General features: G+C 36.8%; 1 protein-coding gene across 2 annotated transcripts in view; it reads left to right on the top strand.

Annotated features, from left to right (window-relative positions):
- PREX2 (phosphatidylinositol-3,4,5-trisphosphate dependent Rac exchange factor 2) overlaps window positions 1-25919 on the top strand; it is a 306754-nt gene that overhangs the window by 145207 nt on the left and 135628 nt on the right. Inside the window, exons 21-25 of one of the 2 annotated variants that reach the window (XM_003942900.3) lie at window positions 2818-2935; window positions 6106-6290; window positions 9413-9574; window positions 17696-17918; window positions 18988-19195. In XM_003942900.3, coding sequence (XP_003942949.1) covers window positions 2818-2935; window positions 6106-6290; window positions 9413-9574; window positions 17696-17918; window positions 18988-19195 — 896 coding nt within the window. Of the gene's footprint in view, window positions 1-2817; window positions 2936-6105; window positions 6291-9412; window positions 9575-14625; window positions 14866-17695; window positions 17919-18987; window positions 19196-25919 lie in introns of those variants that run through there. The other variant, XM_074386741.1, reaches the window with a different exon arrangement.

Raw genomic sequence — 25919 nt, forward strand, 5'->3', positions numbered from 1 at the left:
AATAAGCAGACAAATCAATTTGAATTTCATTTCTTTTTTTTTTCCTTGCATACCTTCTTATAGAGGTGTTGGTCAGTGAAATAAGTAAAGAAAGCAATAAATGGGCAGAAAATCCACTGAGTAACATGTTCTCTCAGGTAGCTATTACCACAAAATAGAACACTCCAAAACTTAGTGGCCTGAAACAATGATAATTGACTATTTGTCTTGATTCTATGGGGCAACTGTGGGGTGGTTCCTATGAGATTTCTGACATGGCTGTATTCTTCTTCTTCTTTCTTCTTTCTTCTTTCTTCTTTTCTTTCTTCTTTCTTCTTTCTTCTTTCTTCTTTCTTCTTTCTTCTTTCTTCTTTCTTCTTCTTCTTCTTCTTCTTCTTCTTCTTCTTCTTCTTCTTCTTCTTCTTCTTCCTTTTTTTTTTATAATGGCTGTGTATAATCAGATAAAATAAATACTTTAAACCATAAATTTTGGGTGAAATTCGGGTTCTGAAAAGCCTACATGAGCCCTCTATCTTCAGGATGGTTCTAGAGAGAGCACAAGTCAGATTTTCCTTATGCCTCAGAAGACCACTTGACGCATGAAAGTGTGCTCATTAGGACAGACAAGAGCAAGGACCAACAATGCTCAATCAGATGTGTTGCATTTTTGCAACAATGGGCATAAGAAGGATACTTGAAAATACTTAAGCACACTATTTGTAGTTAAGAAGACCTGATCACAACAACAGAAGTCTGCTCTTGTAAACTAGAATGAGAAACCCCACATTCTTTTTTTTTTTTAAATCTCCATAGCTTAATATCCAAAAAGTACCTTAAACATGTAACAAGGGGCTTGTCAACACAAAGATGAAATGGGATTTTCCTGCATGGGTATCCAGAAACGCTAGCCTCCCCTATGCCCAGATGGTAAGTTAGCATGTAAAGGCAGAGAGTACATTTTTCTAGGGGATGTCACAGGGACTGATTTAGATTAAGTGGCAATATTACTTGTAGACCTTGCATTTTCTTTCTTCTTTTTTTTTTTTTTTTTTTTGGAAGAAAAAGAATAAAGAAGAGGAAGAAAGAGAAAGAGGAAGAGAGAGAGAGGATGGGGGTATTGCTTTATTGGCCAGGCTAGAATGCAATCTAAATATGGGTATGCCTATAATTGTCCTTAATAATGGAGATATAAAAGAAAATGAGGGAAGAGAATAACAAACAAGGAGCCAACCAACATTTCGTTTAAACTTCTAAGCTGATATGATGTGGTACTGATAAGAGTGTATATTTTGTATATTTAAAGTGGAGAGTTCTATAAATGTTAATTACATTTACTTGTTCCAGATCTGAGTTCAAGTCCTAGATATCATTGTTAATTTACTGTCTCATTGATCTGTCTAATATTAATGTTGACATTATATCATTATATAATGATAAAAGGATCAATGCAACAACAAGAAGAGCTAAAGATCCTAAATATATACACACCCAATACAGGAATACGCAGACATACAAGACTTATAATGAGACTTAGACTCCCACATAATAATAGTGGGAGACTTCAACATTAATATTAGACATGGCTGCTTTCTACTGGGACCCAAGCGAGCACTTCATTTCTTCTGTTCATGGCCTCTGTTTCCATGTGGCAGCTCACCCTCCAGAGCCCCTTTGCATGGCCTCTCTTTCCAGTCTGTAGCAGGTTTTCCTTTCTGCATGGTGTCTGAGTTTTAAGAGGGAACATTACAAATGATAAACCTTGTACTTAGGTTGTACTTGCTAGTATCCCTTTGGACAAATCAAATCATGTGGCCCACCCAGGGTCAGTGTGGGAAACTAAGGAGTGTGGCTCACTGGCGGCTACAACAGGGCACCGAGACGTAATGGAATGGTCAAATATGAACTAACATTTTAATGATTTATAGCAATATAGTAATTAGACACACTTGGGAAGCTAATACAAAAAATAGATAATACATATTGTATCACACTTCAATAATACAGTTTAATTTAAGATTTAACATCTTACCTAGAAAATCTATAAACCTTAAAATAATGCAACTCTTGAAGCATTTGTGTGGTATCATCTCATCTCTCTCATTTCTCTAAATAAGACTGCTGTTAAAATATAGGATAACTTTTAAGGAAATTGCCCTTAAAAGGAGGATGACTTTTTATTTGGGAGAATTAAAAGATAGTTACATTATTTGGAATACCAGTGAGATGAATGATGTCCTTCCAATTTCCATATTTGTTTGATTCTAAAAAAGCAGTAAATGTATTAGAATATATATATGGGGAGAACATTTAAAGGGTTTGTACAATTATAGATAATTGATTCATCAGATAACTCTCCATCTCACATTCGTTTTATTTTGTTGTCTTGTTAATAAGAGATGAGGTCTCCCTATGTTGCCCAGGTTGGTATTGAACTTCGGGGCTCAAGCAATTCTCCCACCTCAGCCTCTGAAAGTGCTGAAATTACAAGTGTGAGTCTCTGTGCCCAGTCACGGTTGATTATTTTAAAATGTGATTTTTAGCTTATTTAAGATATAATTGAAGCATTTGGAAATATATCCTATTTAAAAACATACATCTTTGGAACATATCTTAGAAGATAAAACTTGAAGCTGTAAAAAGTCAGTTTGTCAAATAATATAATTTTTCTTGACTATGTATTTGTTTCTGATGTTTGTATCTCTTTTTCAAATTTTATTATTTTTTTAAAGACCAGAAGAATAAATAAGGTCCAGTCTCCTTTCAAAGTAGGTTTATGAAATGGGCATGTGTTTTAGGAAGCACTAATACCTCCGAGGTTTCTTCCGCTCTCATTTTCAGCAAGATTCCATACAATGGGTCTATAATAGCATTGAGAGTGCTCAAGAGGACCTTCAAAAATCCCACTCCAAGCCCCCTGGAGATGAAGCAGGGGACGCTTTTGACTGTAAAGTAGAAGGTAGGTGTCCTCTGTTCCCTTCATGTGCTCACAGTATTCTTTTCCATGTGCCTGTGCCTACTCCCAAATACTCAAGGTCCTGTATATTTGAAGCCACATTCCTAAGTCATTATCACCAAACAGATCTCTTTCAAATGCATGCATAATAATAGCTAGTAGCCAGCAAATTCTACTAGTTAGACATTTTGTGAAGTGTTTTATATGGACTATCTCACTTAGTCATCAAAAAAGAAATCTCATAAAGTGGGAATGAGTATCATCATTCTTTTTTGAGGGGAGAAAACACTAGAGCCTATATAGGTTAAGGGACTTGCTCAAACTAGTTAAGCAGCAGAGTGAGGATTCAAACCCAGATTATAATGTGTTTCCTTGTTTGCAGTTTCAATGTTGTTTAGACCTGGTTTCCAGTGTGCCTCAACAGAGCAGCAGTATCAACATTGCTTGGGAGCTAGACTGAAATGCAGAATCTCAGCTGTACCCCACCTCTCCTAAGTCAGAATCCTCATTTTAACTAGATCTGATTTGTATACATACTAAAATTTGAGAAGCCCCAATCTAGAAAGTTCTTTTTACTTTTACTGTGGTCTAACTTTGACAGTAAGGAAAGAGGCAAACTAGTAGTGTGAAAATGAGAGAGAAATAAGAGGAAGAGATATATTTTGATAAGGACGGTTATCATTTCTGTTTTCTCAATGGAGTAAACCAGCAAATGGCTGTGTTTAGTGGCTTCTTTGCCAAGGGCAACTGAGGCAACTACATTTATGTCTGCAATTGACAAATACCTTGAATTACTGTTTCAAAACTTTTTTACAGAAGCCCATGAATCACTTCTTATATTTTCTTGGTGTCTTTCCACTCATATTACTGGTGGGTGTGTCTGGATATTTTTATTACACTGTTAGGTTCTTCCCAACCAGCACAGCTGGAGAATTCCCTATTTTGAGGTGTTTTCACTCACAACCCTTCTGATACCCTATGTGTGGAGGTCTGCCCCCCATACCAACCAATTCTCCAAATTTCCTAACACCAGCTGTGTGTCCTACAATTCAATTTAGTTGTAAAGCCAGGAGTTAGCACAGACCCACAGGTTGGGTGATCAGTCCAGCAAGGTTGCCCCCATTTCAGATGCCTGTCATGTGTCCCAGGCTTTTACCTGTATTGCTGACCAACTGGCTATACCTTCGGGGTGTTCCCACATCCCTTCCTGGGGTTCAGATATTTGCCAGAAAAAGCTCAGGGAACTCAGAAACTCACAATCAGTGATTTATTATAAAGGATAAGAAATGAAAAGCCTCATGAAGAGATAAACAAGGTGATGTCCAGAGGAGTGCTGAACACCGAGCTCTGTAGGGGAAGCTGTGGGAGGGGTTGGGGTGTGCCACCCTCCAGACACGTGGGAATGTTCACTCACTCAGAAGCTCTCTGATCCCTGTTGTTTAGGGATTTTTATGGAGATTCCATCCCCTAGACATGATCGATTAAATCATTAACTATTTGTGACAGAACTTCAAGTCTATCCCCTCCCCCCTCCCCAGAGGTCCAGGGGTGGGGCTGAAAGCTCCAACCCCATAATCACTTGGCTGGTTCCCCTGACTACCAGCCCCCATCCTAAAGCTTGCTGTAGGCTCACCAAGTGCCACCTCAATCACATAAATTCAGTTATGTTCCAAAGGGGCTTTGTTATAAATAACAAAAGATGCTCCTGTCACTGCTATCACTCAGTAAATCACAAGGATTTAAACGCTTTATCTTAGGAATGGTAGCCAAATACCCAAATCTTTCTTTTCTTTCTTTCTTTTTTTTTTTTTGAGACGGAGTCTTTCTTTGTCAAGCAGGCTAGAGTGCAGTAGTACAAGAGTGTGGTTATAGCTTACTGCAGCCTTGAATTTCTGGGCTGAAGTGATCTGCCGTCAGTCAGTTCCCTACCCCATCTAGTAGCTGGGACTAAATGCACGTGCCACCATGCCCAGCTCATTTTTTTTTTTAAATAGAGACAAGGCCTTGCCGTGTTGACCAGGCTGGTCTCGAACTCCTGAGCTTAAGTGATCCTCCCACTTGGCCTCCCTAACTATTGGAATTACAGGCATGAGCCATAGTGTCCAGCCTATATTTCTTATTGTATATTTCCTACACACATGGATCATATGGGGTTACTTAGGAAAAGCTGTTTTCTCACCACTCCTGGAAGGCCACTTGGTTGGATCCTACCCAAGTCATGGGTAATATCAAAAGCATCTCAATCTCATTACAGCAATAAGGTTGTTATCGTAATACATAATATTTATCCCAAACAGGACAAATAGCAGGACTTATTCTGAAGTTTATATTCCTAATTTGGAATAAATCATCCTTGGTGTCATGTTGAAAGGTAGATTGGTTACTATAATGCTCTGGAAATTGATTTGTAGCTATTGTAGGACTTAGTTACTTCAAGGTAAATCAATATTCTACTTTTGCCTATTTAATATTTACTGTTTATGCTATTTTAGGGCTCTGTTGTTCTAAGTAAATTAATATTCTAGTTTTATTTATTTAATTGCCATTAGGTTTCCCAGGAGTTTCTTACTTAAGATTTTAGGTATTTTTTCACCAGCTGTTGTACTGTATGTAGGCTAAAAAACTATAGGCAGACATTTTAGATGGAAATTTTATTATAGCGAAGGAGAAATTTTTTCAATGAGCCTCTCTTTAAGATGCTGTTTGGGAAACTGCAGGCACCCTGTCTGCCAAAATAAGATAATTCTTGCATCTCCTTTCTGATTCTTCAATATGGTCTTCTTTATGGATTTTTTTCCTGCTTTGAGAAAATATTCTTATAACATTTGGGGCAGTTTTAGAAATCCTGACTTTAAGTCATACATGTCTTTAATAAAAAAATTTATGTATAGTATTTATGTTTGTATAAATAGATATACATATGGTCCATAAATGGAAATGGATATACAAAGATAAGACTAGTCATGTTAGAGTGGTGAGATTTGGATCATTCAAGCATATGATTTTCTCAAAATGTTATTTTTTAAAATGTTAACAAGGATAGATGCTTAACACATCAGATTTAACCATCGTTTAAAGAACTGTTAAAAAATTATGTGAAGAGACACAAAATTTTTTGAGCAGATTAACAAACCCTTCTTGAATCTGCTGAATTACAATTGTCTTTATTCCAGAGGTCATTGACAAATTCAACACTATGGCCATCATTGATGGGAAGAAGGAGCATGTGAGTCTGACGGTGGACAATGTCCACCTGGAATATGGTGTCGTGTATGAGTATGACAGCACAGCTGGCATCAAGTGCAATGTGGTGGAAAAGATGATTGAGCCCAAAGGTTTCTTCAGCTTAACTGCCAAGGTAGGAGGGATGCTGGAGAAATAAGATATTTTGTTCTAAAGAAAAGCAACTGAAATCCTCCCCGTCCTTCACTTAAATAAATATAAATAACTGTACATGTTGCAGCCATCAGTTCATTCAATTTCTTTACTTCTTCTTTTTTTGTTTTTTGGAGACAGAGTCTCACTCTGTTGCCCAGGCTGGAGTGAAGTGGTGTGATCTTGGCTTACTGCAATATATGCCTCCCAGTTTCCAGCAATTCTTGTGTCTCAGCCTCCCAAGTAGTTGGGATTACAGGCATGTACCATCACACCCAGCTAATTTTTCTATTTTTAGTAGAGATGATATTTCACTAGTTGCCCAGGCTGGTCTCAAGCTCCTGACCTCAAGTGATCCAGCCACTTTGGCCTTCCAAAGTGCTGGGATTACAGGTGTGAGCCACTGCACCCAGTCATTCGACTTCTTATTTTTCTCCCCTTCCTCCACTATTTGGCAGGCATACAACTTCCCTTTTTGATCCTTTCAGAGCACAGTGTCAAGTTAGATGAAACCCTTGCTTAGGCAGGTGTTTGTGGATATGGCAGACTTCACAGCATTTATTAAGTTTGCTGCGTCTGTTAATTCATTGTTGTTTACAATTCAGATGGCATGACAGATGCTGCTTTTTTTAATGCACATAATCCTCTGAAGAGTATTCAGAGTCGTGAAATACATTACAAGAAATTTCAAATTTGGCAAGTGCCATGTTTATTTCATAAAATTTGGGGAACTGTAGAGATCAGTTTATGACTAGATCCTCTGATATTTATGTAATTCTCATTTGGAAAGGACATCACCTTTCCAGAGGTCCTTAGACTGAAACAAGATGGAGAGAGGAAGGAAGGGAGTCTTTATCCAAATGAATAATATACGTGGTAAAGAGGCAACTGCTGGCCTTTCATGACCTGCCTACAAGATAAATTTGTCAGACTCCTATTGTATCCTCCACAGGTCTTGGATTTAATGTTTCATATGACTCTCAGATATTACATTAAGAAAAATGAGATGTAACTTTCCTACCTTTATTTCTCTATTTGAATTGTTTGAAATATGAATAGCTGAGATCAATTTAGCATTTCTTTTTTTTTTTTTTTTTCCTTCTTTTTTTTTTTATTGCATTTTAGGTTTTGGGGTACATGTGATGAACATGCAAGATTGTTGCATAGGTACACACATGGCAGTGTGCTTTGCTGCCTTCCGTCCCCTCACCTGTATCTGTCATTTCTCCCCATGCTATCTCTTCCCACCTCCCCACCCCCGCCCCTCCCCCATTTCCCCCCAACAGACCCCAGTGTGTAGTGCTCCCCTCCCTGTGTCCATGTGTTCTCATTGTTCAACACCCGCCTATGAGCGAGAATATACGGTGTTTGATTTTCTGCTCTTGTGTCAGTTTGCTGAGAATGATGTGGAGAAATAGGAACACTTTTACACTGTTGGTGGGAATGTAAATTAATTCAACCATTGTGGAAGACAGTGTGGCGATTCCTCAAGGACCTAAAAATAGAAATCCCATTTGACCCAGCAATCCCATTACTGGGTATATATCCAAAGGATTATAAATCATTCTACTACAAGGACACGTGCACACGAATGTTCATTGCAGCACTGTTTACAATAGCAAAGACCTGGAACCAACCCAAATGCCCAACGATGATAGACTGGATAGGGAAAATGTGGTACATATACACCATGGAATATTATGCAGCCATCAAAAACGATGAGTTCACGTCCTTTATAGGGACATGGATGAACCTGGAAACCATCATTCTCAGCAATTTAGCATTTCTAACATGTATTTTTAAAATTTAGTGGGAGGAAATAATATAGAGAGCTAAATGAACTATTTTAAGTATAATTGTCTTTTTGTTTTATATTCTGAAATTTAACTTTTTAAAAATCTCATCACTCTTATGATACTGTACCTCTCTATGTATCTACTGATATCTAAAAATATATATTTTTAAAATGCAGTCTCTTCCCAACTACATTAGAGTATTAATGGAATCCATATAAAAGTTTGGGACCGGATTACATAATTATTTTCTCAGTTACCAGCAATTTCAAGTTTGCAGAATTACTTGGATTATTCTATATATGACAACTGTATAAGATGGTATTACAAATATCACTTGGATTTTACACATGAAGAAAAGACAGTCAAAGAAGTAAGAAATTTAGCCAAGGCCACTCTGCTAATGATAATGTTAGCTCTAAGTTCTAGACTAGTGATTAAATAAAAACTCATACTCCATAGTTAGCATAAAAGGGAAGTGGAAGTGGTGAGGGAGCTCAAATTAATAGAACATATTTATGTTTAAGTTTCACAGAATATTATAAAAATATTCATTATGGGTATAATCAATTCTTGCAACATCTGATTAATCAGAAATTTATTTACCACATAATTAATTCTCAGGTTATTGGAAATTCCCAGTGATTGATGGTACACCTTCTCCCCCAACACATGTTATTACAATTGATTCAAATATTCAAAAGAATTTACTAATTGAAAATATCCCATAAATACTTTTATGTAATGCTTTTATCACCAAGAGCTCAGAGGCTGCAAGGAACATGAGTTTCTACCTTACTGAAATAACTTTTCATTTATTAATTTCTTCAGCAAGCATTTGTTAAATATTCTTTCTGTACTTGCTAGGCTCTCAGGAACAAGTAAGGTATTGGATATTGGATTCCTTTATGTTTGTTTTTTTGGTTCCATCAAATTGAAAAAAAAAAAATGTTCTGAGTGACTCTGACTAAAATGTAGAAGTGTCCCCACATTAGAATTAGATTTATCCAGCAGGGAGTCTTTGAAGTCCAGTTGTACCTCACCAAGCAGACTCCTATAGTTAGCAGAAGGAAAACCCGAAATTTCAAATAGACAAGTCAGATCACTTCACCAACAGTGCCTCAGAGAAGGGAGAAATTCCCCGGCAGCTACTCTGGGAACAAAATAGGAAAGTCACACTGTATTGTTAACTTATGAAAATTTGATGTGGCTACTTTTGAAGTTTTTCTTCTTGTTTTGTTCTTCTGTGTGTGTGCCTGTATGTGTGTCTGTGCGTGGGTGTCTGGGTATGCGTGTGTGTTTGTTATTGTAGATTCTTGAAGCCCTGGCTAAAAGTGATGAGCATTTTGTACAAAACTGCACCAGCCTAAATTCTCTAAATGAGGTGATTCCTACTGACCTTCAGAGTAAATTCAGTGCCCTTTGCAGTGAAAGAATGGAACACATTTGTCAGAGAATATCCAGTTATAAAAAGGTAAGGGTTCTATTGATTTTACACATAATTATTGTTGAAATTATTTAAATGTCAACTTTAAATCAATTCTTGCTATTTTCTTTACATATTTGTTAGGTATCATTTTATTGAAATGATAACATTACGTAACATTTTAGAGTTTTTAGAATGCCTTTATATTCATTACCTCATTTGATCTTTGCAAACTTGTAAGTTATGTTACTGTCCTGCATCTTCAAACTATAGTAACTGAGGCCTAAAGAATTAAGTTATTTTCTAGTAAAAGATAGAGCTGGGCATTGAATTTCTTTTCTTTTCTCCCAACTAGGAGAACAAAAGCCCTCAGTCAGAAGTACATGGACTGTGGGCTTTAAAAAAAATCATTAATTAAGTCATTCATTTGACATTTATTTATTAGGCACTCTCTATGTGCCAAGTACTGTTCTAGGTTCCAGGAATATAGCAGGGAAGGAGACAATTTCTCTCCGCTCATGGTACTCACACTCAAGGGTGGGAGAAACAGCAAAGAAGTAAATAAATCCCTACAAAGGGAGAAAATCAAACATCGAGGAGAGTTATGAGGAAATTAAAAGAGGGAAGTATGGTTTAAGTGCCAGGTTGAGTCTTTCGACTGGGTGGCTAGAGAAAGCCTCTTTGAGAAAGTGTGTATCTGCATGACAAGTAAAACTCTCCTTTCAACTGGAGAGAGAAGCCTCCAGGGAGAAGGAACAGCTGGTACTGAGGCAAAGCAGAAAGAAGGCCAGGGTAGCCAGAGGGTGGTGGCCAGGCATAAGGTCAGAGGCGTAGGCAGGGCCACTTGTGAAGAGCTGTGGCAGCTCCTGTACATTTTGAGATTTGAGATGGAGTTTGGATTTTATTCTTATTTTAATGAAAACCAATTGGAAGGTTTTAAGCAAGGGGATGACTTCATCTGATTTAGGCTTTTGAAAGATGATGCTTTTGTAGAAATGGATTGTAAGGGGGCAGAAATAGAGAAATAGAGATTGGTAGCAAGCTGTTGCAATGGCCCAGTTGAGTGATGTTGATGGTATGGATACACCGAAGATGAAGCAGACAAAAACATTAGATGAGTTTGGGTACATACTTTAGAGGTAGAATTAATGGGAATTGATCTCTAAAACGTTATGCTAAGACAAGTTTAAAAATTATTTCTATTTATACCAATAAAAGACTGCTGATTAAATTATTTCCCTTCAAATAAAGTTGGTTGCTTAAAATTTGGTACAGCTGTACTAGATAATGTTCTTTAGATCAATGTATATGAATATGCATTATTAAGTGTCTACGTTTTATGTTCTTGACATGGTAATTTAAATAAACCCATATATGTCTATATCTGGCTGCATGAGAATAGGGGTGTGTATGAATTAATACCCAAGGGACTCACAATATTGGTTCCCTAAAGTGAGTGAGACAAGGGAAAATAGATCATGATTTTTTTCCTTTAAGCCATTCCTGTAATGTTTGGTTTGTTGAGTGTTGAGTTTGCATTACTATTGTAATTTTTTAAAAGTTAATTCCCATGAAGAAACCTAACATTCAGGGCCATTGCTTACCTACCACGTTTGTTAATCTGCTTTTCTTAACTGCTGAGTTCAGTTCACCTATTTGAGTTTGAGGAAGATTTTATGAATGTGCCTTGTTGGAGTTGAAAGACGGAAGGTTCTTCTCCCTTCTCTATAAAATGTGATAGTGCTTTGATGTAGGTTTAAAAGGTCTAAACAAATGCAAATCAGTATTCTTCTGGAGACATTTTGAAAAAGAGAGTCATTCTACTTTAGAGATGCATCTGTACAAGGCGTGATACGGGTTCAGGCAGATTCTGGGTGTCAAACTGGTCATTGTGGTGCCCGGAACATTTCTCTTTTGTTTTCTTCCTGCTTTCCTCCCTTCAATTCTTTCATGCAACAAAAAAGTAGAAGTAGCTTAAAGAAGTATACATGGAACTACATAAACAAACATAATCTTTAGATCAGGGTATATTAGGTAGCAAATTGATGCAGATGCTTTAAGAATAAGAACCTAGAGAACACAGACTTAAACAAATATTGGAGATCCCCAGAAACACCATCCTGGAAGGGTAGAAGTATGTTCCATTTACTCACAAGTAACTGAGATCCTAGAAGCTTTTAGGGTGCAGATGGACAGGCTAATGGGAAATGATTTTAGATAGTAAAAATAATGTCACTGAATTACAGAAAGCTCTTTTATGTACATTATTGTTACTTGAGTCTCAAAACAGTCAAGTATATGGACTCACCTCTTATCCTGCCTCTTTCTTTGGGAGATTAAGAATTTGCTTAAGGTTACATAGGTGGCAACTAACAGACTAAGTTCCTATGGAATGCAGTCTTACTTGTATTTACTTTTAATTTAGAAATAAAAAAGAGACATGTAGTCAACTAGGGCCTATGTGCTTTAAAAGCTATCTTTGTCATCATCTCATTTGGCCATAAACATATTTAAAATAACTGGTTTTGTCATTAGATAGAGAAGCAAGGTTAGCAAGAAAATTTTGCAAAGATCTTTTCAATTTGCATAAGATTTACATGCCTAAGATGATAGCCCTAATAGGTCACATAAGATTAGCTCCATTTATGTATCAAATGCACATCAACAGAACCCATATCATTTGTGAATATAGGTTTTTAATTTTCACACATATACTTTAAAACTATTATTAGCAACGTATTTTTCTGTCTGATGAAGGCTTCAACTCTCTTCTTTTTGTGAAATAAAATGTATCCATAGAAACGAAAATCTCAAAGATGCTGGCTTTACCTTATTTTGACTCTGAAAGTTTTAGATTTTAAAAATAGAAGCCAGTTGATTTCTGTAATTTCTATAGTAAGACTGTTGTGATTATAATAGATTTCCTGGCTGGTTGTACAGGCCACAGATGTTTTTTGGCACATGTGTGAGACCTGGTCAGACCTTACTGAAGACCTGAATGAATCCTAAGGGAGCCTTTTGTGTCTGTGGAACAGGATCTGGGGACAATTCAGATGTAGAACTATGCCCTGTTGGGAGGAATGCTTTCTCCCTAAATTGTTCTGAAAATGCTTCTTGGTTTTACAATCGTTCTTCTCTTTTAGAATAATTCCATAATTGGGCTCATTTTGGGTATTGGGGATATTTCCTAGATAGAAATATTTAATATACCTTCAAGAGATAGTTCTTGTTTACATGAAAATATTACATGCAGAAACTGGAAGTCTTCCTTTGAATGTTTGAAGTCCCTCTTTACTTATTAATGCCTTGTAATCCTCACACTGATATATGGACTGGAAAAATTGTGGGGAAAAAATCTTCCCCATGTCCCCTTCCTTCAAAAGAGTACAATACAAAGCTTTCCTAACCCTCTGCCAAAAGATTTTATGCTTAATTGAAATAGGAAGCTATCTGCAAAATAATAGCTTGCCATTGTATTACTTCTTTTAGTTAAGTGACTATAGTTGGATTAAAATGTGCTGCCATAGTCAATAATTTATAAATTAGCTACCAATGCATTAAAAAGCTGAAGTTCCGTCTCCAGAGATTGCTGATTCCTGTCTGTGTACAAATATGCTTTAGTATCACCTATATTAAAAAGTAATATCCCTCCCCATCCCACGTGGTTGCATTTCTTTGATCTTTCTTCTGGAAAAGGCTGTGCCGGCTGCCTCACCTTCATTCCCCTCAGCACGCTCCAGCGGGGCTCTGCTCCTCTCTCAGTAACTGACATGGCTGTGTTTTGCCAAAATCTATTGACTGTCCTCCTGGCATTCTTCCCGGTCTTAGTGAGATCTGATCAAGTCGACCATAAACCTCTACTTGGCAGTTCTCTGTGACCCCACATAGGCCTGGTTTTTGTCCTTTCTTGTGGGGGCTCATTTGCGGTATCCTATGCTAGCTCTGCCTTTTCTTCCTTCCCCTTTCCTCCAGGGCTCAGGACTCCGTCTTCTCCTTTTCTCTCTCCATTCTCAATCCCTTGGGGATCTCATTCAGGGTCCCTGCCCATTTGACCTCTGCAACTGGTTTCGTCAATATCACAGGCTTCACAAGTTCCAAATCAGCTCTTGATCCTTCCCCTACCCACCCCAGTGGCCCCTGCAGTTTTCTTTTTCTGCTGTCTTCTCTATCTCCAGATTATGCCCATCCTCCCCATTGCTCAGCCTAAAACTTTGAATACATTCTTCACTTCCTTTTCTCTCACACCATTCTTGTGGCTTTACTTTCAAACATGCAGCCTTTCTTTCCTACCTTTACTGCCTTGGGTGAGCCAGTGGCATTTCTCTCCTGTAAGTGGTCTTCTTGCTGCTCTCAACCAATCCACAGTTGTCTTGAGTGGCTGTACACTTCACTCATGGTCAAAGGAAAATCCGTTCAATGGCTTTCAGGATTTGTGCCCTCCCTCCCCACATTGCTTCTCCAATCCTACCTCCTCTTCCTCCCTCTTACTGCTGCTCTAATCACACTGGTTTTCTTGATGTTCCTTGGACACACCAGCCCTGGGACTTTGCACTGGCTGTTCCCTCCACCAGAAATTCCCCTTCAGATGTGCACATTTCTAACTTTCCCCTCCTTGCAGACTGCTTAAATGCCAGCTTCAATGAAGCCTGCCTTAATCATCCTGGTTACAATTGGTAATCCATTCTTTAGTTCATCTCTGAAACTTCCAACCCTTTTACTCTGTTAAATTTTGTTTTCAGTTACATTTGCCATCCATAATTGACTTACTGTATTCACTGTTGACCTCTCCTCTCATTAGAATATAACCTTCTGGAAAGCAAGAATTTTTGTTTTGTTTAGTGATGTTCCCCAACATGCTGAAGATGGTGGCTGATGCACAGAGAGCCTTCCACAAATCATTGTTGGATAAATCAATAAAGGTGGCAGTAAGTTTGGGCTTCAGGTATCCATAATAGATCTAAAATCCTGACCCTCTCAGTGCACCTCTTTACTGCAAAATTGCAGTTTTTATTTGGGGATTGCTACTACATGGCACAATCAGAATGTGTTCTCATGCACAAACCACAGTCAATCCATGAATTGTACCTTCCTTATTTTAGGTTCAAATTTCAGAAAGTTCTTACAGTTTCAGAGGAGGGCATGCTGTCTGGGAGCACAGTTGTGATCTTCACAGTATAAGCAGCACATTTCCAGTACCTGTGACTATGGGGTTCCTCCTGCAACCTCCTCCTCTCTTAGGGATATCCCAGAATGGAAGACAACACTGCATTCCTGAGAAACTTTCTTCCCAAGAAAAGCTCTTAGCAGAGAGATACCCTGTCTGACTCTTACCCTTTGGAACAGTTCAGGCACCTTTAGACATGGTACCACAGCCCTTCCTAGAATATGGACAGGGCATGTCCTGGATTCACAGGCATTTGTATTGAGCTACAGGTTGGAAGGCCAGCCCCCTAGCAAAGGAATCTTCTGCCAGCTCTCCCCAATCACTCTGTTAACACTTCATGATGTCACCCTGTTCATTTCCTTTTCAGCTTGTACCAAAATTTCCAATTATCTGGCTTTTACATGTATTATATAGTTGTATAACATTTCAGTCAATGACAGACCATATATATATATAAAATGGTGGTCCCAAAAATTTTGGCTCTATTTTTTCTATATCCAGATATGTCTACTTACACAAATACTTATTGTGTTATAATTCCCTTCAGTATTCAGGACAGTAACATGATGTACATGTTTGTAGCTTACAAGTAACAGGTTACATTATCTAGCCTAGGTGTGAAGCAGGCTCTACCATCTAGGTTTGTATAAGTATACTCTATTTGATGTCCACATAACAAAATCACCTATTGATGCATTTTTCAGAATGCATTGCTGTTGTTAAGCAATGCATTACTGTATTATATATATGGCATGTGTATTAGGTTGTAGCAAAAGTAATTGTGGTTTTTGCCATTCAAAGTAATGGCACAGAGAGCCTTCCACAGGTCATTGTTGGATAAATGAATAAAGGTGGCAGTAAGTTACATTAAAAGTAATGGCAAAAACCACAATTACTTTTGCTCCAACCTAATAATTGCAACAAACAATTCTTGCATGTGGCAATAGTATTGCGTTTTTTTTTTCCCCTGTGTTGCCTACTAGACCATGAACTCCAGGAGGGCCAGGGCTATATCTCCAGCATGGAGCACAGGGTCTGGAATAGATGCCTCTCTTCCTGCTTTTGAATGAATAGAAAATTGTTTAAATGGAAGAAGGCAAGAGAAGCATAACTTTCTATTATGGTGGATGCTGTTACCAAATAGAATTGATTTCTGTGCCTTTGTGCCATGGGCACCTCGTGAGACTTTTATCCTGTTACAACAGTAGAAAAGAACTTCTGACTGAAAGTTTTTTGCATCTAGCCTTAAATCCTATGTCCCACATAAGTCTCCCAGTCACCATTATTTTTATTAGTAAATTGATGGGACAGGTCAAGAGTTCTGTAATCATTTTTTTTAAAGTGTTTAGGATAAATTTTCACTGTCCATTATTATTAAATTTGCTCAACATTTGTTAAATATTTCCTGCATTTCAATCCAGTTCCATTTAGATACCTACTGTGTGCTGGCACGTGGCTGAGCTACACAGCTTCTGACATGCGATTTGAAGACGTAGTTTAATATACACATTATGCGTGTGTGTATACATATATATATCACATATATGCATAATGTATGCATATAAGAGAGTTCCTGTTCTAATGGTGAGCTTATATTTATGAAATGTGAATTTTGATATTTATTCTTGAATTTAATGTAGGTTAGACAGTGATCAGTAGTAATCTTATTTTTTATTCTTATTCATGCCCAAATTATTACTCTACTTATTTATTCTGGCAAATAGACAGGATCATGCTTATAGTTTTCAAAGGAGAAGAGAATATAGACATTATTTAATCCATGTTCCTTATTGTACAAAGAATGTGAAAAAAACACTGACTTGCCTAACATCATATCAGTTATTGTGGCAGCTGTAACTAAAACAGGTAGCTAGTGACTCTCAATCCATTGCTTTTGAGACTACAATTCAGTCCAAATCTATGAGACTCTTACTGATCGTAGACAAAACAAACCTAGCTATTAACCTCATGGGGTTTAACATCTGCCAGAGGAGCTAGAAATAAGGCAACTATTTATACCTTTTTAATAGGAGGGTTACAATGTGCTGGAACTTAGCAGTAGTCAGGGAAATTGACAAGGAGTCAAGGAAGGCCTCCTGATGATTTGATAGAACTTGAAGTTGCAAAGGAAACAGTTTGGCAGTGCAGGAAGAAGAACATTCTAGGCCGACTGAACAGCCTGTAGAAAGGGCCAGAGAGAGAAGAGAGGGTGTGAGACGAACTAAGTGAGGGCCAGAAGGAGCTTAGGGAGCAAGGGGGAGAGAGCTTGAGATAGAGAAGCTAGGTGAAGATCCGACTTGGGCTGCTTTAGAGACAATGGCGAGGAGTAGGTGGATTTGAATGGAAACCCATGGCAAGCTTTGAAACAGTGGAGTGGCTACCTTGGAAGTCAAATAAATCTTGTATCACTTTATTCTCAAAGCATAAAGGCAGAGTGCACACTAGTCTTCAGTGATTAGCAGGAGGTATGGGAAATACATTTGTCCTGCTGTTCTGGGCCTCAGTCTCCATGCCCTACTGTATTATCCTGTACACAGACTGGTTCTTTGGATTAGCTTTGTGCTTGTGTTTAGAACATCCCATCTTCCTCCACCCTTGACCTGGCAGCTACCCCATTTTGCCATTTTACTTTGTTTGGAAGATCTCCATTCTATCCTGGTGTCCTGAGATGCCACTTTCCCTGTCAGGCTCTTTCAGCTGCTAGGAGACTGTAGATTTGAGTGCAAGTATATTGTGATGGCCACAGAAATTCATTTAACACCTAAGCTGTAATCACAGTTTCAAGGCAATCATATGCATTTGCTGCTTATATTTCTTGGCTTTATTAAGAATGGTTGAGTTTTGAAATAACAATGTAATTTCTAACAACATATAATGTATTTCACTCATTCCAGGTGGCATGATTTAATTTTCTTGGATTTTGTTATGAATGATACATGTGAAAAAATGTTACCTGAGTTATTACTGTGTATTTACTTGCTTTTTATGTTTTCTTTAATTTGCAGTTTTCTCGTGTACTGAAGAATAGAGCCTGGCCTACTTTTAAACAGGCCAAATCTAAAATCTCTCCACTGCACAGCAGTGATTTCTGCCCTACCAACTGCCATGTCAATGTGATGGAAGTTTCTTATCCCAAAACATCAACCTCTTTGGGAAGTGCATTTGGTGTTCAGTTGGATAGTAGGAAGCATAATTCTCATGATAAAGAAAACAAATCTTCAGAGCAAGGTATGCTGGCTTTTAAAACTTTATCAAATCATGAAAAGTAATTTAGGCAATCATAGCTATTTTTGCATGCCTGAAATTCAATAGACACCTGGTATGTAAACAAGCATGAACTTTTATAAAGTAAAGATTTCTTACTGTAATCATTTGGATAATTATGCCTAAGTATATACTGAATGAAAATGGAGTTAGGCATTTTTGTTATTTTTCTTCTAAGAAAGATGATTGCTCTTGCTTTCCTATGCATATGATAGTCACAAATCATCTTGCTGTGAAAACTGCTGATCTGAAATGGCCCTGAAACTTTGAGGACAATACCTGAGAAACAGCTGCAGTGATGCACAATGCTGTTCTGTACCATCACAGCAGGGCAAGGGATCAAACTGTCTTCTAGTTTTTGATTACAACTCTCTACAAACTCTAGTTTCTGAATTAAATCCAGCATTGGATCAGCATTTTGTTTTATGGAATCCTAAATTTATTAATTTGACTGGATAAAGAAAATGGGGTATTTAAACACAAAAAAAAGCCATCTATATTGTAATTTGTGACAACATAGATGAACCTGAAAGACATTATGTTTAAGTGAAATAAGCCAGACACAGAAAGGCAAATACCATCTGATCTCATTTATATGAGGAATCTAAAAAAGTTGATCACATAGAAATAGAGAGTAGAATGGTGATTACCAGGGCCTGGGGTGGTTGGTTGGGTGGGGGATTGAGAAGACATAGGTCAAAGGATACAAAATTTCAATCACATAAGAGGAATAAGTTCAAGAGGTCCATTGTATAACATGGTCAGTATAGTTAATACATTGTATTCTTGATAAATCCTGAGAGAACAGATATAAAGTATTCTCAGCACCAACATTGATAACTATGTGAAGTAATACATATGTTAAATACCTAGATTTAGTCATTGCATAATGTATGTATATATCAAAACACAGGTTGTACGTGGTAATACATGTGATTTTATCTGTTAATTAAAAATAAATAAAATTAATTGGGCTGGATTGTTATAAGTTAAAGGTGATACATATCACTATGAAATGACTTTAATTCCTCAGGGAAACTGAGTCCTATGGTGTACATTCAGCATACCATCACAACCATGGCAGCCCCTTCAGGTCTGTCTCTGGGACAGCAGGATGGCCATGGTCTCAGGTATCTGCTAAAAGAAGAAGACTTAGAAACCCAGGACATCTACCAGAAACTGCTGGGCAAACTTCAGACTGCACTGAAAGAGGTGGAGATGTGTGTTTGTCAAATAGATGAGTAAGTGTTTTGTACTGTATTTTTAAGTTTGCTAAATAAAATAGCTGTAAGTATATGACTTAGAAAAATTCAATCCTCCTCTCTTTAGTTTTTGGAAATTTAGGAATTTGTGCTGATCATATAGATCCTCTTCATTTCAAAACCATAAAAATGTTTTTTTTTTAATGGAAAAAATATATATAGGTATATGTTTTAAGTAAGCATTTAATACCAGGGAAGAGAATGACAAAATTCTATCTTATACAAAGACAATAAATGAGTCTCACTGTAAAAATAGTACCTTGAAAGATATATTTGAAAGAATACCAGTTTTGTATGAAGATTTCTTTGTATTTTTTATAGTTCAGGGTAGAATTTTTGGTAAATTTGCACTGAATAGATATTTATAAAAGATGTAAAGTATAATAAATGCTTAACATACATGTTAAATGAGTAAATGCAAAATTATATTTCTCTAGGACAAATACTTTTTTCTGTTCTGATTGAATTAATAGCCTGCTAAGCAATAACCCAAGCAGCTGTGCCAGTATTTTTAACCAAGAGAAGGTGGAGGCAGTTAATGAGCACTTTTCCAAAGAAATCAGTTCTAATTTTTATTTAAGAATTTGATGGTTGGAGAATTGCCTGACCTTGGTAGGATGCTTTGTCATATTGTCATATAGGACAATGCTTCACATCTAGTCCAGACAGCTCTGAATAGTCAGAACAGCAAGGGGTTTGAGGTAGCTCAGTTTCTCACCTACAGAAGTGAATGAGTAATGATAATGAATTACAAGTTTGTAGTCAAAGTTATGCAAACGAATATAGTAATCAGCACAGTGCTTAATATAATGCTTGCTCATCCATTCCAGGGATGGAAATTGTTGAATATTCCCAAATTGCCACATTGTGAAAATAATAGTAACACTGTTATCTTCTTTTTATTGTACTTTCTTCATGAAGTTGTTGATTTTTTTAAATTATACTTTTAAGTTCTGGGGTACATGTGCAGAACATGTAGGTTTGTTACATATGTATACACGTGCCATGGTGGTTAGCTGCATCCATCACCCTATCTTCTACATTAGATATTTATCCTAATGTTATCCCTCTCCTAGCCCCCAACCCCTGACAGGCCCCAGTGTGTGATGTTCCCCTCCATGTGTCCATGTGTTCTCATTGTTCAGCTCCCACTTTGAGAATATGTGGTGTTTGGTTATCTGTTCTTGTTTCTAATAATGATGGTTTCCAGCTTCATCCATGTCCTTGCAAAGGACATGAGCTCATCCTTTTTATGACTATGTAGTATTCCGTGGTGTATATGTGTCACATTTTCTTTATCCAGTCTATCATTGATGGATATTTAGTTTGGTTCCAAGTCTTTGCTACTGTGAACAGTGCTGCAATAAACATACATGTGCATGTGTCTATAAGAGAATGATTTATAATCCTTTGGGTATATACCCAGTAATGGGATTGCTGGGTCAAATGATATTTCTATGTCTAGGTCCTTGAGGAATTGCCACACTGTCTTCCACAATGGTTGAACTAATTTACACTCCCACCAACAGTGAAAGCATTCCTATTTCTCCACATCCCCTCCAGCCTCTGTTGTCTCCTGACTTTTTAATGATCACCATCCTAGCTGGTGTGAGATGGTATCTCATTGCGGTTTTGATTTGCATTTCTCTAATGACCATTGATGATGAACTTGTTTTCATATGTTTGTTTGCAGCATAAAAGTCTCCTTTTGAGAAGTATTTGTTTATATCCTTTGCCCACTTTTTGATGGGGTTGTTTGAGTTTTTCCTGTAAATTTGTTTAAGTTCTCTGTTGATTCTGGATATTAGCCCTTTGTCAGATGAGTAGATTGGAAAAATTTTCTCCTATTCTATAGGTTGTCTGTTCACTCTGATGATAGTTTCTTTTGTTATGCAGAAGGTCTTTTGTTTAATCAGATCTCATTTGTCTATTTGGCTTTTGTTGCCATTGCTTTTGGTGTTTTAGTCATGAAGTCTTTGCCCATGCCTATGTCCTGAATGGGGTATTGCCTAGGTTTTCTTCTAGGATTTTTATAGTTTTAGGTCTTACATTTAAGTCTTTAATCCATCTGGAGTTAATTTTTATATAGAGTGTAAGGAAGGGATCCAGTTTTAGCTTTCCAGTTTTCCCAACACTATTTATTAAATAGGGAATCCTTTCCCCATTGCTTGTTTTTGTCAAGTTTGTCAAAGAGCAGATGATTGTAAGTGTGTGGCATTATTTCTGAGGCCTCTGTTCTGTTTCATTGGTCTATACATTTGTTTTGGTACCGGTACCATGCTGTTTTGATTACTGTAGACTTGTAGTGTGGGTTGAAGTCAGGTAGTTTAATGTCTCCAGCTTTGGGTTTTTTTGTTTGTTTGTTTGTTTGTTTGTTTGTTTGTTTTTTGTTTTTTTTTTTTTGTTTTTGGTTAGAATTGTCTTGGCTATGTGGGCTCTTTTTTGGTTTCATATGAAATATAACGTGATTTTCCCCTAATTCTGTGAAGAAAGTCAATGGTAGCTTGATGGGGGGATAACATTGAATCTATAGACTACTTTGGGCAGTATGGCCATTTTCACAATATTGATTCTTCCTAACCATGAGTATGGAATCTTTTTCCATCTGTTTGTGTACTCTTATTTCCTTGAACAGTGGTTTGTAGTTCTTCTTGAAGAGGTCCTTCACATCCCTTGTAAGTTATATTCCTAGGTTTTTAATTTTCCTTGCAGCAATTGTGAAATGGGAGTTCATTCATGATTTGGCTGTCTATCTTTTATTAGTGTGTAGGAATGCTTGTGATTTTTGCATGTTGATTTTCTACCCTGAGACTTTGCTGAGGTTGCTTATCAAGTTAAGCACATTTTGGGCTGAGATGATGGGGTTTTCTAAATATGCAATTATGTCATCTGCAAATAGAGACAATTTGACCTTCTCTTTTCTTAATTGAATACGCTTTATTTCTTTCTCTTGCCTGATTGTCCTGGCCAGAACTTCCAACAGTATGTTGAATAGGAGTGGTGAGAGAGGGCATCCTTGTCTTGTGCCAGTTTTCAAAGGGAATGCTTCCAGTTTTTGCTCATTCAGTATAATATTGGCTGTGGGTTTGTCATATATAGCTCTTATTATTTTTAGTTATGTTCCATCAATACCTAGTTTTTTGAGAGCTTTTAGCATGAAGTGCTGTTGAATTTTGTCAAAGGCCTTCTCAGCATCTACTGAGATAATCATGTGGTTTTTGTCTTTGGTTCTGTTTATGTGGTAAATTACGTTTATAGATTTGCATATCTTGAACCAGCCTTGCATCCAGGGATGAAGCCAACTTGATAGTGATGAATAAGCTTTTTGATGTGCTGTTGGATTTGGTTTGCCAGTATTTTATTGAGGTTTGTTGTGTTGATGTTAATCAGGGATATTGGCCTGAAATTTTCTTTTTTAGTTGTGTCTCTGCCAGGTTTTGGTATTAGGATGTTGTTGGCCTCATAAAATAAGTCAAGGAATATTGTTTTCTTGTATTGTTTTGAATACAAAACAATTCAGTAGAAATGGTACCAACTCCTCTTTGTATCTCTGGTAGAACTCGGCTGTGAAACTGTCTGGTCCTGGACTTTTTTTGGTTGGTAGGTTATTAATTGCTGCCTCAATTTCAGACCTTGTTATTGTTCTATTCAGGGATTTAACTTCTTTCTGGTTTAGTCTTGGGAGGATGTAAGTATCCAGGAATTTTTCCATTTCTTCTAGATTTACTGATTTATTCACATAGAGGTGTCTATAGTATTCTCTGACGGTAGTTTGTATTTCTACGAAATCGGTGGTGGTATTGCCTTTATTATTTTTCATGGCATCTATTTGATTCTTCTCTCTTTTCTTATTATTAGTCTGGCTAGTAGTCTATCTATTTTGTTGATCTTTTCAAAAAACCAGCTCCTGGATTTGTTGATTTTTTTTTTTAAGGGTTTTTTTGTGTCTCTACCTTATTCAGGTCTGCTCTGATCTTAGTTATTTCTTGTCTTCTGCTGGCTTTTAAATTTGTTTGTTCTTGCTTCTCTAGTTGTTTTAATCATGATGTTAGGGTGTCAATTTTAGATATTTCCTACTTTCTTCTGTGGGCTTTTGGTGCTATAAACCTCCGTCTAGACACTGCTTTATATGTGTCCCAGAGATTCTGGTACGTTGTGTCTTCATTCTCGTTGGTTCCAAAGAACATCGTCATTTCTGTGTTCATTTCATTCTTCATCCAGTTGTCATTCAGAAGCAGATTGTTCAGTTTCCATGTAGTTGTGCAGTGTTGAGTGAGTTTCTTAATCCTGAGTTCTAATTTGATTGCATTGTGGGCTGAGAGTCTGTTTGTTATGATTTCTGTTCTTTTGCATTTGCTGAGGAGTGTTTTAATTCCAATTATGTAGTCAATTTTAGAATAAGTATGATGTGTTGCTGAGAAAAAATGTATATTTTGTTGATTTGGGGTAGAAAGTTCTGTATATGTCTATTAAGACTGCTTGGTCCAGATCTGAGTTCAAGTCTTGGATATCCTTGTTGATTTTCTGTCTCATTGATCTGTCTAATATTGACAGTGGGGTGTTAAAGTCTCCCACTACTATTGTGTGGGAGTCTAAGTCTCTTTGTAGGTCATTAAGAACTTGCTTTATGAATCTGGGTGCTCCTGCATTGGGTGCGTATATCTTTAGGATAGTTAGCTCTTCTTGTTGCATCGATCTCTTGAAGTTGTTGATTTCAATGACTACATATGTGAACTCTTAACTTCACACACATACCTATCATCCTATACTTCATGTATAATTCAGTTTTGACATAAAATATTTAGAACTTATTCTAAGGCTTTGTTGTAATTAGACATTATACTGATGAAGTCATAATTGACACAGTCTCTCATTTTACACATTTTTTTTTAAAATTTAGAGATCAAAATTATATTAAATGCATCATATTTTAAAAATTATCCTCAATATTTACTATTTACCTTGCTAATTTTCTGAACTTTTATGAGTAACTTAGAATTAAGATTTTATTTTTCTATTTCTAATATACTAGTTTTGCATATTGTTCTGTGACTTTTCCCATTTACAGATGAATTAAACAGTTCATGATTGCTAAGAGAACTGGAGAGCATTTCAAAAATCTGCATGACATTTTTGAATTGTTTTGGAATTCTTGTGACAGAAGTTTATATTTTAGTATATGATATTTTACTTCATTTAATAAATGATATTGCATGATATATTTTAGAAACAAGTTGTTTTTTCCCAGAGATATTTATGAAGTATACAGAATTTTTATTAATAAGTCAATAAATAGTGGCATTGAATCATAACTACTAAACCTCAAAGGGATTTTAAGGAAACATCTGGAACAATCCCAAATTTCAAGTTCCAAGAGTTGTTATTGCCATTTTGGGATGAGTCTTGTCAATGGCAGGATTATCGTGGTGCCTCAGCTGATACTGCTCAGAGACTAATCTTTAATTCATTGACGACCTAGCACTGCCTGGCAATCCTCCAGACTTTGTTAATTTATTGACTTTTTTTAAAAGTTCAGGTAATGTAGAAATATTTTTCAGGAAAAATATGTAAACCAAGGAGCTCCTTTTACTTGGTTTAAAATATTTATATTTAGGCATTAGTTGCAGACTATTTTTATTAACTAAAACTGCCTAAACTGATTATTTTTCACTGAAGTTTTCCCCACCCTGCTGTTCTAAAAACCTTTATCCAACTGTGTGTGTTTATAGAAAAGTGGCATGAAGTGAGCAGATGATTGGAGAAACCACCTTAGTCTTCTTTCACTACACAACACAATTTAATTCTAAGTATAAATAGGTTCCATACAACTTAGTGTGCAATATAATCACTGTAAAACAGTACAGTTGTTTAATTGCCTGGATTCCATATTACCTAAATGTTCAGAGATGCTGTCGTGCAGTAGGGGTTAACAAATTGTTTAAAAAGCTAGTATCTGAACAATTGTCTCACCCTATGGTAATTATTCTTTGTCAGACAGAGATGGTTTTGCAAGTGAAGAAGCAGATCTCAGATGTGTTGCCAAGTTTAAGAGAAACTACCTGATAACATCTCAGTGTTAGCTTTGCTAGAAGCTATTCATTACTGTGAAAGGTCCTGAGGTTGAGCTTGCCTTATCATAAAGTCTGGTGGGAATACTTCTCTTAGAAGTGAAATTTTCTTTAACATATAGGCATTTCACTAAATCCTCCTACTTAGCTTCGGATCCAAAGATGAAGTTAGAGATGAATTTGCTGTCTATTACCTCTTACATGAGGTAAGATGATGTAATGAATTTAATCAAGGATTTGTGATTCTGGTTTCACTTTGGAAAGTGAAAGACTTTTGTCCTTTAATGGGCTATTTACTGGGTAATGACACTTCGGTACAAGAAATAAGTAAAACAAAAAATAATTAGTGTCCAAAACCTTTGACAGGATTTTAAAATAGAGGATATGTGTATTCTCACAGGGAGGAAATGAATGAAGAGTACAGGGGTCTGTTGAAGATAGGGCATTTGAGAACAGACTTCATTTTGCAGGTGCCAGATGCCCCAGGGTTGAGTGATGAACAAACCATACTTTAAGACAGTTAGTAACATGGGGGTTACAGATAGAAATGGTGGTGGTGGTGGTGGTGGTGGTGGTGGTGGTGGTGGTGGTGGAGTTATCTTTGAGGTTTCCCAAACATTTTGGTGGTAAATGTA

Source organism: Saimiri boliviensis, chromosome 15, assembly GCF_048565385.1.
Source record: "Saimiri boliviensis isolate mSaiBol1 chromosome 15, mSaiBol1.pri, whole genome shotgun sequence".
NCBI lineage: Eukaryota > Metazoa > Chordata > Mammalia > Primates > Cebidae > Saimiri > Saimiri boliviensis.